This window comes from Marmota flaviventris, chromosome 6, assembly GCF_047511675.1.
Source record: "Marmota flaviventris isolate mMarFla1 chromosome 6, mMarFla1.hap1, whole genome shotgun sequence".
Taxonomy (NCBI): Eukaryota; Metazoa; Chordata; class Mammalia; order Rodentia; family Sciuridae; genus Marmota; species Marmota flaviventris.
In genome coordinates this window covers 85423515-85439710 of record NC_092503.1, presented here as the reverse complement: position 1 = coordinate 85439710, position 16196 = coordinate 85423515, and the positions used below count along the sequence as shown (strand labels likewise).

General features: G+C 40.4%; 1 protein-coding gene across 3 annotated transcripts in view; it reads left to right on the top strand.

Annotated features, from left to right (window-relative positions):
• The window catches only part of Cd109 (CD109 molecule), a 182314-nt gene that overhangs the window by 69017 nt on the left and 97101 nt on the right, over nt 1–16196 (top strand). For all 3 annotated transcript variants that reach the window (XM_027928246.2, XM_071613256.1, XM_071613257.1), the window contains exon 6: nt 1954–2079. In XM_027928246.2, coding sequence (XP_027784047.2) covers nt 1954–2079 — 126 coding nt within the window. The remainder of the gene's footprint in view (nt 1–1953; nt 2080–16196) is intronic.

Below are 16196 nucleotides of genomic sequence, written 5' to 3'. Positions count from 1 at the left end.
AAACCAGAGGGATTATCTCATGCACCCCACAACAGAGATCTTCCAGGTACAAAGTCACCAAGATGTCAGTTCATGATGTCCTCTGTTTAGAGGGACATGACACCTTCACCACAATAAGACATTGGCAGAATATGGGTGTTCCCTCCCTCTACCCTTTAAGTAATGTTGAGAATTATTGTTCATTTTTAAAGTCTTTGTCAGTCTACAAAAAGAAAAATAGTACTTTATTGTTTTCATTTTCATTCCCTTAATTACTAGACAGCACATATTTATTAGCTATTTATATTTCTTCCTGGGCCTTTAAAGTGCACAGCTTTCCCATGCCTCATGCTGTGGCAGGCCCAGTAGAGCCAGCTGCCAGTTACAATACTTGTCTCAGGAGTTGGCCAAGGGTACAGTGACCTGCTTCTTCTTGATCTGCCTTTGGTCACTGGTTTTAACAATTAGTTTCTAGCTTACTGCTTGATTCTCAATTGATTAAACTACTGCCTACTCAGTTCTCAGCACTGTGCTTACCCTAACTTTCATCTCCCTACTCTGGCAGAGAGATTTCTTCTGGTTTCTAATAACAGAGCCAACTCGTTAATTTTAGTCAAAGGACAGAGAATAAGAATCAGAGAAAACATTTGCTCCCTGCTGTCAGGAATTCAAATCTAGTTGGGAACAAAAATATTTTTTGTAAAATAAAATATATACAATAAACATTTTTTTTTTTACTGCCTATACTAGTAAGTTACACTCAAGAGGAGTAAACTCCAGAGGTATTGAAGGTTCAGTGGTGCCCACATAGTCATTTTTGCCTGTTGGAAGTGTGTATGGAGGGTAAGAAGCTGGAGCTCATTTCACTAGTGATCAAAGAAGGAAGAACATTCCATGTAGCAACTGCAGAGGTCTAGATGTGTGGACTTCCTGGGTGAACTGCAAACAAATTTGTATGTTTGGAAGAAGATGCGTGTAGAAATGTAGATGGGGACAGATTGCTAAGGGCCTTGTAAACCATGCAAAAGTGTGGAGAGTCCATTCTGTAGACTAAAGTCATCAGTATCCACTGGTCTATTAGAATGATCACTCCAGTGTTTACTCATTGCTTGCTACATGCCAAGAACTATGCTCAACATTTCAACCATGTACCTCATTCTCAGATCTATGTTTCAGATGGATCACACTGTGCAGTGGGGAAGCTGTATCAGAGGGGGCAGACTGGAGGGATGAGATTATTTGCAGTTGTTAGAAAACAGGATATGGTGGTAGACTGTGAGGATGAAAAGGAGAGAGAGAGATAGAGAAAGAGAGAGGGAGAGGGAGAAGGAGGATGAGACAGAATTGATGGGGCTGGGAATGTGAGAGGAACCTGGGTTAGCTGCTGGAGTGCCTGGGGTGAGTACTCCATGAAGAGATACTGTCTGGGAGATTACAGGAAGACTCAAGTGATTTTCATCTATGTCCTTAGTTAAACATCTCTCTGATATGCTGTGATTGAATTGAAAGAGACCCGGATTTGAATGCTCAATTCCATCATGTGTTTGGTGCTAGAATATTGGGCCAGGCATTAGTTTTCTCAACTACGAGGTGAAGACAATGCAGTCCTGCAGAATTAGAATTATTTGAGACAAGGCAGAGTGCCTGACATAGTGAGACTCTAATAATTGGGGCCTGTTATTTCTACAGCAGATTTTTCTTTTGGTGATGTCCATGTTGTAGAAGGAAACATGGTGCCAGGAATTAAAAGTTGGAGCAGAATCAAGATGTTCTCGGGGGAAATAGAAGAAAAAATTTTGATTTGTTTTCTTTAGTAGTATAGACGTGACATTTCCCCAAACCTATCTTAGTGTCTTATTTTGGGGAGTGTTCTGGATGTGTCTCAGGGTACTACAAACATCATTCCTAACCTAATAGGATACATGTGTACAGGGGCAACCTTTATATAGTTAACATGTGTGGTTTTTGTTTTAGGACCCCAAATCCAATTTGATCCAACAATGGTTGTCACAACAAAGTGAGCTTGGAGTCATTTCCAAAACTTTTCAAGTATCATCACATCCAATCCTTGGTGACTGGTCCATTCAAGTTCAAGTGAATGTAAGTATAAATGTGTTTTGGGGGGATATTAAAATGATTTAAATCATTCAGGTGGGAAAGTATATCCCAAGTCGCTTATTTAACAAATAGGAAAAAAAATTAATATGACCATCAAGACAATATAAGTGGTTTATTTTTAATTTACCATGTTTATCAGTGGGTTAGCTATCATCAAAACATTTTAATCATTGTTATCTTTTTTCTATAATAAAATGTTTGAAAGCTAAAACCTTTTAGCATTTGGGTATAAAACTGATTAAATAAGTGTTTGCTTACTTATTACATGCATTGAGTATTTTAAAACTAAGAAATGACTACGTAGCTATTTACTTGGCAAATTTTATGTCTCAGAACAGTTCCTGGCAAGTGATTGAACTAACTAACCCTTTGTCTTTGTTTTAAGAAATAATGACTTTAAACAGTCATGTTGACCTCTGTTTCTTAAACCTTCTCTCTCCCCAGTGCCTTCACCTATTTCCTTTATTTGCTGCCAACTTGTGTAGCTCTGAGATCTAACAGGGCAGGGCATTAAAATACCTTCATCTCTCTGCCTCAGGTTTTCTCCTGTGCATTACTGTATGATACTTGAAGGTCCATTCAGTGTTTCCCCATTTTTCTTTGGAAATTTAAAAAATATATATTTATGAGTAAGAGCTGTAAACAATAATTCTATTAGTACAGGGCTTCTCACTATTGATGTTTGGACAAAAATTCTTTCTTGTGGGCACTGTCCTATGAACTGTAGGACATTGAGTTGTATGTGTGGCCTTTACCTACTAGATGCCAGTAGCAGCTTCCTCTCCCCTGAGTTGTGAAACAAAAATATCTCTAGTCATTGCCAAAGTTTCCTGTGAGGGAAATACCCTCCTCCTGTACCACTGAAAGCTACAGTATTAGAAAGAGTAATCACTCATTAACCTAAGATCCGAGTAAGATAAGAGTACCCAGTATTTAATAGGTGCCTCAATTTTAGGTATCATTATTTGGTGTTGGGGATGGAATCCAGGGTCTCAAACATGCTAGGCAAGTGCATTACAACTGAGTTACAACTCTAGGTGTGCTCCACATTTAATTTGTATTATCACAATCATTAATTAATAATTCTGAAAACAGATTTTATTAAACTCAATTTCTAGATGAGGAAAACAAAGTTTGAAGGAGTTTACCAATTTGCCAGGAAGCCTGGAGCCAAAAGCCTGTGCTCCAAATTAACCCTATAATTCCATAACCACAACATTATGGTAAAAATACCTTGAATCTGGGCCCTGGTTAGTAGATGTAAGAGGTAGTACACCTTTCTTCACATTCAAAGCAGTATCTTTTAGATGAGTTTAAAAGAAAAAATGATAAATTATCAGTTTGGACATGAAATTATCCTTTTTTAAGGTCAACAGTGCCTAATAGCAGCAATTTTATATGGTTTAACCTAACAGATAACCTACCTCCAGGCAAACTTGTTATTGATAAGAGGAACCTCAGTAAACAAATGGAAATACATGATTTTTTTTATCATATCTTAGAATTGTGATTCTATTTCTAGGAATTTCCATTCCCCAAAGAAGCAACCCAGGGAAAGAGCTTAGCTTAGTTTTTGAAATTTCAATTAAAATATTTAGTATTCTTAATTCTTTTTTTAAATACCTTTATTTAATTAATATATTTTTTTGTGGTTCTGAGGATCGAACCCAGGGCCTCACATGTGCTAGGCGAGCACTCTACCACTGAGCCACATCCCCAGCCCGTAGTATTCTTAATTCTTTCTTCAAAATTTTGTTCTTACTTTTGCTCTATTTGAAAATAATGGGCTCTTCTTAACTCTTAAAAAGGAAGGCCATTCTGACACCTGATGAACCTTGAAGATATTATTTTGAGTGAAACAAACCAGTCACAAAAGGACAAATGCTGTGTGACATTTACAGCAGTCAAAATCATGGAAACAGAAAGTAGAATAGTGGTTTCCGGCGGGGTGGGGGGGTGGGGGGGTGAAGGGGCAACTGGGGTTGTTTCATGGTAGAGTTTCAGTTTTCTAAAATGCAAAGTTCTGGAGATTTGCTGCACAGAAATGTGAACATATTTAAACAGTACACTTAAAAATGGCTAAGATGGGAAATTTTTTGTTATGTGTAATTTACCATAATTAAAAATAAAGAAATTTAAAGTAATGGGATATAAATTGGTCATTAAGTGCATAGTTGATATTTATTTTTTTATAATATGTATATTTTATAACCTACAAATCTATGTTTTTCCTTATGTCAAATAAAGAAAATATATTGTAAGTTTTTCTTTATGTAAAAACTAGGTGATATGTAAAATGATCTGCATGATCTGCATGAAATTACAGCTTGCATGATGCACTGTAGTTTGGAGTCTCGTGTAGGACTCAGTTGTGGGAACTGACCTATATGAAAGAGGATTGTGTTAGGGTCATAATAGGACTCTTTTTTCCCCCTCTCACCATGAACATTTAAAAACTTTTTTTTGGTCTTTTTTCCATATTTTTTTATTGGTACATCATAATTTTAAACAATAGTGGGATTGTTACATACTCATTTGTGCACACAGTATAATGACATAATTTGACCGATATCATTCCCCAGTATTTCCTCTTTGCTTCTTCTCCTCCCTCCTGCTGGCCCATTTCCTCTACTCTGTTGATCTCCCTTCTATTTTCATGATATGTCCCACCTTTCTTTTCCTTTTTCCTCTCTTATTTCCACATAAGACAAAACGTACAACCTTGACTTTCTGAGTTTGGTGTATTTTGTTCCACATAATATTCTCAAGATAATCCATTTTCCTGCAAATGACATAATTCTATTCCTCATTCTGGCTGAATAAAACTCTTTTGTGTATGTATTCCATGTCTTTTTTATTCCATAATGGGGCTTTTGATACTTGCTTGATAGCCAGACTTCATATTTATGGATGTTTACAAGATGTGTTTACCAATTTTATCCTTTTTAATTTAGCAGAAGTTCTATTGAGCACACGATATGGTTTTAAAGAATATTGGAGGCCATGTTATAAAAAGTTTCAAACTTGTAGAGAAAAATGTTATGGGTAATTATTAAAAGCATGATTGGGGCTGGGGATATGGCTCAGTTGATAGAGTGCTTTCCTAGCATGCACAAGGCCCTGGATTCAATCCCCAGGAACACACACACACACACACACACACACACACACACACAGAGCATGATTGTAGGATTGGCATCTGAGGTCTTAAGTTATTTTATTTATTTATAATATAGCTAAGTAATAGCCAAAACAAAATGTTAGACAAATACAAAATTAGAGAAGACATAGGGGCACTGTTTTACAGAGAGAGAAGGGCTGGTGTTCAGGGGTTGCTTATAATGTAAACACTGGGCCTTCATACTCTTTGGTTTTATCAGCTAGTCCTCTCTGTAGTGTCATGTAATTATAATGAGTTTTAAGAAGGTTGGCCTGGCACAGCCAAGGTATTTTAGATATGTTCTCGTATTTATTCTGCATACTGTGTAATTCTGTAAGGTGGGCATGATTGTGCCCATTTTATAATGAGATACTTATCTTGGCCCAGCCACATAGAGGAACTTCCCAGGTATGCTCAGCTAGTAAGCATGAGTTGTTTGACTTCTCATTTGATCTTTAGTTCAGTTTGGAGTAAAAGGCTGCTTTCTATTCATTTTATTGCTTTAAGATTCTCAAGCTCTCAGTCTGGGGTTGTGGCTCAGCGGTAGAGCGCTCGCTTAGCACATGTGAAGCCCTGGGTTTGATCCTCAGCACTACATAAAAATAAATAAAAGTAAAAGTATTGTGTCCAACTATAACTAAAAAACAAATATTAAATATTAAAAAGGATTCTTAAGTTCTCTATATTAGAGCAATAAACTTCATAATGTCCACAATCTATAGATATATAAGTATTCTGTAGACTCAGTTCTTTTCTTAAACTGAGGAACAAAATTCTTTAATTTTTTTTCTCCCGTAGTTGTGTGGGGCCACATGCTAAAAACAGCAAACCAAGTATTCTTTAACTCTTTTAGCTGCCTAAAGCTGAAGAGCACACTTGGCCTGTGGAGAGGTTGTGGTATGGGGTGAGGGTGGGGGTGGGGAGGCAGATGCAAAGTGAGGAAGCACAGAGACAAGACACTTGAGCTTGTAGAGAAGGAGGAAAGTGTTGGCATTTGTGAGACTAAGGGGAGAGGGAAGGATTTGTATAGAGGCAGGGAAAATGGAAGAGTACCTGTGTGTCTGGAGATTCCGGAGAAGTTTAGTATTACTGGAGCATGTAGAGAATGATGGAAATTGGAGACGAGGAAGCATACTATAAATTTTAAGGAGTTTGGATTTTATTTTCAGTTCTCCATGAGTCAGTTGTTTATCCATCCATTCATCCATCCATCCATCCATCCGTCTGTCCGTCCAATGTGTGTTGAGGGATTATAGTGCTCTAATGAATATAAGAAAGCTAAACATGTGATATCTATTTTCAAATATCATAGCTGTGGTGATATGAATAATATTATTCAATGTCACAAGGGTGACAGAAGAATACAAGGCACTGGGGCTGGGGATGTGGCTCAAAGCCGTAGGGCGCTCGCCTGGCATGCGTGCGGCCCGGGTTCGATCCTCAGTACCACATACAAACAAAGATGTTGTGTCCGCCGAAAACTAAAAAATAAATATTAAAAAATTCTCTCTCTCTCTTGAAAAAAAAAAAAAAAAAGAATACAAGGCATTCAAGGCACTGTAATAACAGCAAAGGATTCCATAAGATGGTTGAGCTACCTTGGTGATAAAGAGTGTTTATTGTAAAGATGAGTGCCAGTGCTTTTGGGGCTGTTTTCCCGCCTTATGGGCCTTCATTTTTTTTTCACTTTTCCACCAACCTTTGAGATGTTCTCATCTAGATATGAATGGGGCTGGTTACACTGGCCCAGAGCCCCAGAAGCAAACCTCTTTTTGAATGGCTGGCTGTCTCCTGATGGGCTGCCCTTGGGTCAGCATGTCCTTTGCTGGTCCATTCAGAAACCACCTCTGCACAGTGAACAACAAGGGCAGTTTTAGCTGGAGGAAAGGTCCTAAGTGATTAATTTGTTCAATAAGTGGTGGACAGAATAAGGACCAGTGATAAGAAGAGTAAGAGAGTGGAGGAAATTTGTGGGAGAGATCTTTCTGTTCAAAGATCAACAAAATTTCTTATGTAGCAGTTATGGACTTGAACTCTCATATTGCTTTGGTAGGGGGAAAAACACTCTTAAGGTAATTTAGTTGCTTAACAAATTAAAAAAATATTCACAAGATCTAACCTTTTCTCACCTCTTTGGTCTTAACTTCCACCTTACCTTAAACTCTGTGCTTTAGAATACTATATTCTTTTTAAAAACTATTTATTTTTTAGTTTTTAGGTGGACACAATATCTTTATTTTACATTTATGTGGTGCTGAGAATCGAACCCAGTGCCTCACGCATGCTAGGCGAGCGCGTTACCACTTAAGCCACATTCCCAGCCCTAGAATGTTATATTCTTTATATCTCTTGAACTCGCAGTCTGTCTCATCCTAGAGCTTTTCCTCATTCCATTCCCTCTGCCTGGGATGCTATTTTTTTCTCCTGGTATTCTAGCTACTTGCTTTTACAGGCATTCTCTAATGTGGCCAAACCCCTCCAAACATTCCCCTAGCATTCTGTGCCCCTCTCGTTGCATTCATGTCCTTTTAGTTGGTGGTCCCTAATAGACTGTGCTCTTTATAAGGGTAGCTACTGTTGTTCACCCCTCCATTCCTGGGACCTAGCACAGTGGTTTACATATAAGCAGCAGTCAACAGTTATTAAATGTCCTGAACTAAATACAGTCCCCCTTTCTACATTTTATTAAATATCTGTTTCCTTTTGAAGGCAAGCATATTTATCATGTACTTCTTATTGCTGATGAAATATTAACTTGTGTCCCACAACTATGAAAAAAAACCCCCAAAAAACAAAAAACAAAAAAACAAAAAACAAAAAACAAAAAAACCAAAAACCAAAAAACCAAGCCATCCTTAAAAAAACTTTTTAATTGCCACCAGGGGTCAGTAGAGTCAAAGAAATATTTGGAAATGCCACCCAGACTATCTTCATCTCTGGTTTTTGTCCTCTGTTGACTCCTGAGCATCACTAAGGACTATATATTGCTTATTATCAGCTTTTCTTTTTAGCAGTGAATAATGACTATGGAGGAAATATATTTATTATAAAATAGTCCACCATCATAGATTACGTTTTTACTTTCCTGAGGCAGTGACCATACTCAGTATAAAACTCAGTGAGGGGAAACTTATTTTCAGTACAATATATATATATTTTTTTAATTTTTTATTGTGGGTTGTTCAAAACATTACAAATTTCTTGACATATCATATTCCACACTTTGATTCAAGTGGGTTATGAACTCCCACCTTCACCCCATACACAGATTGCAGAATCACATCAGTTACACATCCATTGATTTACATATTGCCATACTAGTGACTGTTGTGCTCCGCTGCCTTTCCCATCCTCCCCCTTCCCTCCTCCCCACCTCTCCCCTCCCCTCCCCTCCTCTCTCTCTACCCCCTCCACTGTATAACCCTGAGGGTCTACTTCCATTACCATGCAATTTCCCTTCTCTCTCCCTTTCCCTCCCATCTCTCATCCCTGTTAAATGTTAATCTTCTTCTCCTGCTCTTCGTCCCTACTCTGATCTTAGTTACTCTCCTTATATCAAAGAATACATTTGGCATTTGTTTTTTAGGGATTGGCTAGCTTCACTTAGCATAATCTGCTCTAATGCCATCCATTTCCCTGTAAATTCTATGATTTTGTCATTTTTTAATGCAGAGTAATACTCCATTGTGTATAAATGCCACATTTTTTTTATCCATTCATCTATTGAAGGGCATCTAGGTTGGTTCCACAGTCTTGCTATTGTGAACTGTGCTGCTATGAACATCGATGTAGCAGTGTCCCTGTAGCATGCTCTTTTTAGGTCTTTAGGGAATAGACCAAGAAGGGGAATAGCTGGGTCAAATGGTGGCTCCATTCCCAGCTTTCCAAGAAATCTCCATACTGCTTTCCAAATTGGCTGCACCAATCTGCAGTCCCACCAGCAATGTACAAGTGTACCCTTTTCCCCACATCCTCACCAGCACTTGTTGTTGTTTGACTTCATAATGGCTGCCAATCTTACTGGAGTGAGATGGTATCTTAGGGTGGTTTTGATTTGCATTTCTCTGACAGCTAGAGATGTTGAGCATTTTTTCATGTACTTGTTGATTGACTGTATGTCCTCCTCTGAGAAGTGTCTGTTCAGGTCCTTGGCCCATTTGTTGATTGGGTTGTTTGTTCTCTTATTGTCTAATTTTTTGAGTTCTTTGTATACTCTGGATATTAGGGCTCTATCTGAAGTGTGAGGAGTAAAGATTTGTTCCCAGGGTGTAGGCTCCCTATTTACCTCTCTTATTGTTTCTTTTGCTGAGAAAAAACTTTTTAGTTTGAGTAAGTCCCATTTGTTGATTCTAGTTATTAACTTTTGTGCTATGGGTGTCCTATTGAGGAATTTGGAGCCCGACCCCACAGTATGTAGATCGTAGCCAACTTTTTCTTCTATCAGATGGTGTGTCTCTGATTTGATATCAAGCTCCTTGATCCATTTTGAATTCACTTTTGTGCATGGCGAGAGAAAGGGATTCAGTTTCATTTTATTGCATATGGATTTCCAGTTTTCCCAGCACCATTTGTTGAAGATACTATCCTTCCTCCATTGCATGCTTTTAGCCCCTTTATCAAATATAAGATAGTTGTAGTTTTGTGGATTGGTTTCTGTGTCCTCTATTCTGTACCATTGGTCCACCCGCCTGTTTTGGTACCAGTACCATGCTGTTTTTGTTACTATTGCTCTGTAGTATAGTTTGAAGTCTGGTATCGCTATACCGCCTGATTCACACTTCCTGCTTAGCATTGTTTTTGCTATTCTGGGTCTTTTATTTTTCCATATGAATTTCATGATTGCTTTCTCTATTTCTACAAGAACTGCCGTTGGGATTTTGATTGGCATTGCATTAAACCTATAGAGAACTTTTGGTAATATCGCCATTTTGATGATGTTAGTTCTGCCTATCCATGAACAGGGTATATTTTTCCATCTTCTAAGATCTTCTTCTATTTCTCTCTTTAGGGTTCTGTAGTTTTCATTGTATAAGTCTTTCACCTCTTTTGTTAGGTTGATTCCCAAGTATTTTATTTTTTTGAAGATATTGTGAATGGAGTGGTTGTCCTCATTTCCATTTCAGAGGATTTGTCGCTGATATACAGGAATGCCTTTGATTTATGCGTGTTGATTTTATATCCTGCCACTTTGCTGAATTCATTTATTAGCTCTAATAGTTTCTTTGTAGAGCCTTTTGGGTCTGCTAGGTATAGAATCATATCATCTGCAAATAGTGATAATTTAAGTTCTTCTTTTCCTATTTTTATGCCTTTAATTTCTTTCGTCTTTCTAATTGCTCTGGCCAGTGTTTCGAGAACTATGTTGAACAGAAGTGGAGAGAGAGGGCATCCCTGTCTTGTTCCAGATTTTAGAGGGAATGCCTTCAATTTTTCTCCATTCAGAATGATGCTAGCCTGAGGCTTAGCATAGATTGCTTTTACAATATTGAGGAATGTTCCTGTTATCCCTAGTTTTTCTAGAGTTTTGAGCATAAAGGGATGCTGTACTTTGTCGAATGCTTTTTCCGCATCTATCGAGATGATCATATGGTTCTTATTTTTAAGTCTATTGATGTGGTGAATAACATTTATTGATTTCCTTATATTGAACCAGCCTTGCATCCCAGGGATGAATTCTACTTGATCATGGTGTACAATTTTTTTGATATGTTTTTGTATCCGATTCGCCAGAATTTTATTGAGGATTTTTGCATCTAGGTTCATTAGAGATATTGGTCTGTAGTTTTCTTTCTTTGAAGTGTCTTTGTCTGGTTTAGGTATCAGGGTGATGTTGGCCTCATAGAATGAATTTGGAAGTTCTCCCTCCTTTTCTATTTCCTGAAGTAGCTTGAAAAGTATTGGTATTAGTTCCTCTTTAAAGGTTTTGTAAAACTCTGCTGTATACCCATCTGGTCCTGGGCTTTTCTTAGTTGGTAGTCTTTTGATGGTTTCTTCTATTTCCTCAATTGATATTGGTCTGTTTAGGTTTTCTATATCCTCCTGACTCAATCTGGGCAGATCATATGACTTAAGAAATTTATCTATGCCTTCACTATCTTCTAATTTATTGGAGTATAAGGATTCAAAATAGTTTTTGATTATCTTCTGTATTTCTGAAGTGTCTGTTGTGATATTGCCTTTTTCATCCCGTATGCTAGTAATTTGAGTTCTCTCTTTTCTTCTCTTCGCTAGCATGGCTAAGGGTCTGTCGATTTTGTTTATTTTTTCAAAGAACCAACTTTTAGTTTTGTCAATTTTTTCAATTGTTTCTTTTGTTTCGATTTCATTAATTTCAGCTCTGATTTTCATTATTTCTTGCCTTCTACTTCTTTTGCTGTTGTTTTGCTCTTCTTTTTCAAGGATTTTGAGATGAAGTATGAGATCATTTATTTGTTGGTTTTTTCTTTTTTTAAGGAATGAACTCCAAGCAATGAATTTTCCTCTTAGAACTGCTTTCAATGTGTCCCATAGATTCCGATATGTTGTGTCTGTGTTTTCATTTATCTCTAAGAATTTTTTAATTTCCTCCTTGATGTCTTCTATAACCCATTGATCATTCAGTAACCTATTGTTCATTCTCCAAGTGATGTATGCTTTTTCCTTCCTTCTTTAATCGTTGATTTTCAGTTTCATTCCATTATGATCAGATAAGATGCATGGTATTATCTCTACTCCTTTATATTGTCTAAGAGTTTCCCTGTGACATAATATATGATCTATTTTTGAGAAGGATCCATGTGCTGCTGAGAAAAAAGTGTAACTGCTTGATGTTGGGTGGTATACTCTATATATGTCAATTAGGTCTAGGTTGTTAATAGTGTTATTGAGTTCTATAGTTTCCTTATTCAACTTTTGTTTGGAAGATCTGTCCAGTGGCGAGAGAGGTGTGTTGAAGTCTCCCATGATTATGGTATGGTGGTCTATTAGACTCTTGAACTTGAGAAGAGTTTGTTTGACGAACATAGCTGCACCATTGTTTGGGGCATAAATATTTATGATTGTTATGTCTTGTTGGTGTATGGTTCCCTTAAGCAGTATGTAGTGTCCCTCTTTATCCCTTTTGATTAACTTTAGCTTGAAATCTATTTTATTTGATATGAGTATGGACACTCCTGCTTGTTTCCGAAGTCCATAAGAGTGATATGATTTTTCCCAACCTTTTACCTTCAGCCTATGTATGTCTTTTCCTATCAAATGCGTCTCCTGTAGGCAGCATATTGTTGCGTCTTGTTTTGTGATCCATTCTACTAGCCTGTGTCTCTTAATTGGTGAGTTTAAGCCATTAACATTTAGGGTTATTATTGAGATATGGGTTGTTCTTCCAGCCATATTTGTTTATTTATGTTACTAAACATGGTTTGTTTTCCTCTTTGATTATTTTCCCCCGTTTAGTGTCCTACCTCCCACTGTTGGTTTTCATTGTTATTTTCCATTTCCTCTTCCTGTAATGCTTTGGGGAGGATGTTTTGAAGAGATGGTTTTCTAGCTGCGAATTCTTTAAACTTTTGTTTATCGTGGAAGGTTTTAATTTCATCTTCCATCCTGAAGCTTAATTTCGCTGGATACACAATTCTTGGTTGGAACCCATTTTCTTTCAGTGTTTGAAATATGTTATTCCAGGATCTTCTAGCTTTCAGAGTCTGTGTTGAAAGATCAGCTGTTATCCTGATTGGCTTACCCCTAAATGTAATCTGCTTCCTTTCTCTTGTAGCTTTTAAAATTCTCTCCTTATTCTGTATGTTGGGCATCTTCTCTTATGATTTTGCACATTTGGCGTCCTGTAGGCTTCTAGGATTTGGGATTCTGTCTCATTCTTCAAGTCTGGGAAGTTTTCTCGTATTATTTCATTGAATAGACTGCTCATTCCTTTGGTTTGGAGCTCTGTACCTTCCTGTATCCCAATGACTCTTAAGTTTGGTCTCTTAATGTTATCCCATATTTCTTGGATGTTCTGCTCATGGTTTCTTAACAGTCTTACTGAGCTGTCTATGTTCTTTTCCAGTTGAAATACTTTGTCTTCATTGTCTGATGTTCTATCTTCTAAGTGTTCTACTCTGCTGGTAGTATTCTCCATTGAGTTTTTAAGTTGGTTTATTGCTTCCTGCATTTCTAGGATTTCTGTTTGTTTGTTTTTTATAACCTCTATCTCCCTGTATAGTTGATCCTTTGCTTCCTGGATTTGTTTGTGTAATTCATTGTCGAAGTGATCTTTCATTGTCTGATTTCACTGTTTAATGTCTTCCTTGATACTCCAGATCATCTGAAGCATGTATATCCTGAATTCTTTATCTGACATTCCATCTGCTGCAGCTGTTACCTCTTCTAAAGTTGCGTTGACCTGCATTGCTTGTGGTCCTTTCTTTCCTTGTCTTTTCATACTGCTTGCGTATCTTTCCTGCAGGCGCGGGCGGCGGCTCTGCTCTCTCCTTATTCCAATTGGGGTGTTGTGGCTACCACGCCGGCAGGTCACTGGGCCTGTTCTGGGCGCTGGCGGCGGCTTTGTTCTGCCCCTACTCCAATTGGGGTGACGAGTGTACCATGCCGGCAGGCCACTGGGCCTGATCCGCCGGTTGGTTTGCAGGTTTGCCTACCCTGCAGGCGCGGGCGGCGGCTCTACTCTGCCCCTACTCCAAATGGGGTGACATGTCTGTCGTACGGGCAGGCCACTGGGCCTGTCCCGCTGGTCGGTCGCAGATCTGCCCACCTTTCGGGCACGGGTGGAGGCTCTGCTCTGCCCCTACTCCAATTGGGGTGTCGTGACTACCCCGCCTGCAGGACGCTGGGCCTGTTCCTGGCACGGGCGGCGACTCTGCTCTGCCCCTACTCCAATTAGGGTGGTGTGTGTACCATGCCGACAGGCTCCTGGGCCTGATCCGCCGGTCTGTTGCAGGTCTGCCTACCTTGGAGGCGCGGGCGGCGGATCTGCCCTGCCCCTCCTACCACGCCTGCGGACCCCTGGGCCTGATCTGCAGGTTGGTCACAGGTCTGCTCACCCTGCGGGCACGGGTGGCGGTTCCGCTCCGCCCCCCACTCCAATTGGGGTCACGTGACCACCACACCGGCAGGGCCTGATCCGGGCGTGGGAGAAGGATCTGCTCTGCCCCTACTCCAGTTGGGGTGACATGTGTACCACACTGGCAGGCCACTGGGCCTGACCCGCCAGGCTGTCACAGGTCTGTTTACCTTGCAAGCGCGAACTGCGGCTCTGCCCTGCCCCTCCTACCACGCCCATGTACCACTGGGTTGCGGGTCTGCCCACCTTGCGGGTGCGGGTGGCGGCTCCGCTCCGCCCCCTCTCCAATTGGGGTCACGCGGTCACCACGCTGGCGAGCCACTGGGCCTGCTCCGGGCGCTGGCGGCGGCCCGGCTCCTCCCCTCTGGCTTGACGACAAATTGAGGAGACTCGGGTGTCTGTGCCTCACCCCCCCTACCAGGAGACCAACTGCTTATGTCGCCGCTGGTATTGATGAAGTTCTCTCCTCTGCTGCTTTCTGATGACATCAGATCTCTGCCATGTTGGTATCCTATGCGAATGGCAGCATTTCGTTCCCCTTGCCGGGCAACCAAAGCAACGGTTGAGTCCTGACCGGCCCTCAGCAGGACCCGGACCGAGAAGCAATTTCCACGGGCTCCTAGCCCTGGGCCAGGGAAGTTCCGGGAGCCGGAACTCGGCCGCTCCGTGCTCGGTGTAAGCTCCTATAAGTGTAGGCTCCAAGAAGCATTCCCCGCGGGCTCAGTTCCGGGAGCCGGAATTCGGCTGCTTAGTGCTTGGTGTATGCTCTGATAGGAACAGGGTCCAAGAAGCAGCCTCCGCAGGCTCCGCGGCCCTGGGCCAGGGCGGTTCCGGGACGGTTCCGGGAGCTGGAACTCGGCCGTCCTGCGCTCGGTGTTCGCTCCGATAAGATCAGGTTCTAAGAAGCACCCAGGCGCTGAACCCTAGCAATCTGTCTGCAAGCCGCAGGCGAATTGCAGCCTGAAATTACCTGTTCTATGGCTGAATGAGCTGCGGTCAGTCGAAAACAGGTATGGTGACGTCAGCTTTCCAACATGGTGGCTGCTGGCCTCCTCTGTGGTCTGACCGGTGTGGAGAACCGAGATGGACCGCTTTCTTCCCCCGTCTCGAACCCAGAATTCAGCCCTGAGTACGGTGCTTGCACGGCTGGCAGAAACTGCAGCGCTGTATCCCTGCGTCGCTATCTCCTCGTTTCCCAGCGCGCGCTGCAGACTCTAGCCGCGGGGCGATTTGCTGAATAAGCAGTGTTACCCTCCGTGCGACAAACCTCTCGCGTTAGAGTCCCCGTAGCCGATCCTCGTGCGATGGAAATCCTTCCTCCAGGTTCCGGAGCACCCCACTATTGCTGGAAATTCCTAACAAGATATCCTTTAGCCGTCCTGACTTGTCATACTCCCACACAGTGAAGCAGCACACGGGGGCAATGCACTCCCCTCGCCGCCATCTTCCAGCAGACTCCTCAGTACAATATTTTGAATCCCATTTGTCTGAAGATAAGGTATGCAATGATGTTATCATCACCACTGAAGGCCAACGTATTAAAAATACAGGACTTATCAGATTATTTGATTCATAGTGACTATGTGGATAATCAGAAAGTGGCTTTCTTTAAATATACTTTCTTTTAGGTCAGAAAAGGGTCCTTTAGTGAAACACATTTGATGGACTCCATGGCTTTTATCCAATTATAACAAGTTAATTGTAGAAGATTAAGATAATGTGTCATTTATTTTACTGTTAACCTTTCTGGAGTAACTTAAATTGCATTTCACCTTCAAGTATTGCTTTCACCTTCAGTATTTTTAATGATGAATTATGAAATGATGAGTACTTATTTTGATCTAAGTTTTACTCTTTTTTTTTATGTCCTTCATTGTGTGGTATATG